The sequence below is a fragment of the Sinocyclocheilus grahami genome, unplaced genomic scaffold (genome assembly GCF_001515645.1).
Source record: "Sinocyclocheilus grahami isolate Dianchi unplaced genomic scaffold, SAMN03320097.WGS_v1.1 scaffold9867.1, whole genome shotgun sequence".
NCBI classification, from domain to species: domain Eukaryota; kingdom Metazoa; phylum Chordata; class Actinopteri; order Cypriniformes; family Cyprinidae; genus Sinocyclocheilus; species Sinocyclocheilus grahami.
Window position 1 is genome coordinate 2,639 of NW_015512897.1, and position 1,182 is coordinate 3,820.

General features: G+C 39.3%; 1 protein-coding gene across 1 annotated transcript; it reads right to left on the reverse strand.

Annotated features, from left to right (window-relative positions):
- Nucleotides 1–209: 209 nt before the first annotated feature.
- LOC107578351 (transcriptional regulator ATRX-like) lies at nt 210–1,144 on the reverse strand. The gene is made up of 4 exons (XM_016264321.1): nt 985–1,144; nt 780–852; nt 559–631; nt 210–464 (listed from the first exon to the last, which is right to left on the reverse strand). The coding sequence occupies exons 2-4, from the start codon at nt 818–820 to the stop codon at nt 210–212; spliced, it is 369 nt and encodes a 122-aa protein (XP_016119807.1). The 5' UTR covers nt 821–852; nt 985–1,144.
- Between the last annotated feature and the right edge of the window lie 38 nt (nt 1,145–1,182).

The window sequence follows — 1,182 nt, forward strand, 5'->3', positions numbered from 1 at the left end:
AAAAAATCTTCCTTCTTCTGTGGAACACAAAAGATGATATTTTTGAAAAATGCAGGTAACCATTTTGGTGACCACTGACTTTCACTGTATTGACAAAAAAAATCCCCTAAAACATATTTTGTGTTCCACTAAGTCAGTCATACAGGTTTGGAATGACATGAGGAAGAGTAAATTATAACAGAATTTTAATTTCTTAGTAAACTCTCTCTTTAATATTTACAAATCAGAACAGAATATGACACCATGAAGTTCATCACCTCTGGGTCTGCATCTTCTCGTTCTCTCCTCTCAATTTCCAATCTCAGATTTTCTCTCTCTGCTAATCTCCTCCTGCGCTCCTCCTCTTCTTTCAGAGCGCTCTGTGTCTCCTGGGCCAGCTGATCCACCTCCAGAAGCCGTCTGATCTGCCTCCGCCCCCGAGGGGTGCCCCTCAAATGCTCCTCAGTGGTTGGAGAGACATCATTCTGCACATTATACCCCCCAAAATAAAAAAGCTTAAATTATTGACGAATCCACATTCACAGCATCTATGGAGTAAAAGGATGTACAAACACACACATTAGCAGTGGTGCTCTTGTCAGGTGTGCGCAATGGACTCTGAAACTCCTCATTATGAGTGGGCGACTGGGACCTACAAAATAAATAGTTAAAAAAAATTAACCTTCACATATTTAGGCTTATTATTAGTAGGTAGTAATTGAAAATGAGTTGTTTTGTGAGTGTTTAATGTCCAGAGCAGATTGCAGTTGATGAATAAACTGTGATGATATGAGCTTTACCCCATTTCCTCACACTCTGAATGGCTGAGTTCATCATACATGCCGCTCGATACGCTTGTTTCATCACTACTCACTACGATAAAAACAAAACAGTACCATATCTGACTGAAGAATCATCACTAAGGTACTATTATTTGAAGAGTAAAAAACTGCATAAATACATATAACTAATGTACTTTTGAGTTTTCAAAGACTTTTGACTCACCAATAACACATTCTGATTCTTGGACTTCTCTTTCTCTCTTTTTCTTCACCTCTTGCTTTTGTCTTTTTGCTTCTGTCTCTGATAAGGTAAGACCATGTCGCAGCAATCGGTGCTGGTGCCGTGACCCTGACTGTGACCCACTGCAATCTGAGCCATCGTTATCTGCAGAAAAACTGTTCTCATGTAACAATAAAACTA

What these genes read in the sequence shown, in the direction of transcription:
- LOC107578351 (XM_016264321.1), bottom strand. Translation starts at nt 820, where the DNA reads ATGTATGATGAACTCAGCCATTCAGAGTGTGAGGAAATGGG. An exon ending in TCAGAGTGTGAGGAAATGGG is followed by an intron (nt 632 to 779) that starts GTAAAGCTCATA and finishes TTTATTTTGTAG; the next exon opens with GTCCCAGTCGCCCACTCATA. An exon ending in ACAAGAGCACCACTGCTAAT is followed by an intron (nt 465 to 558) that starts GTGTGTGTTTGT and finishes TATAATGTGCAG; the next exon opens with AATGATGTCTCTCCAACCAC.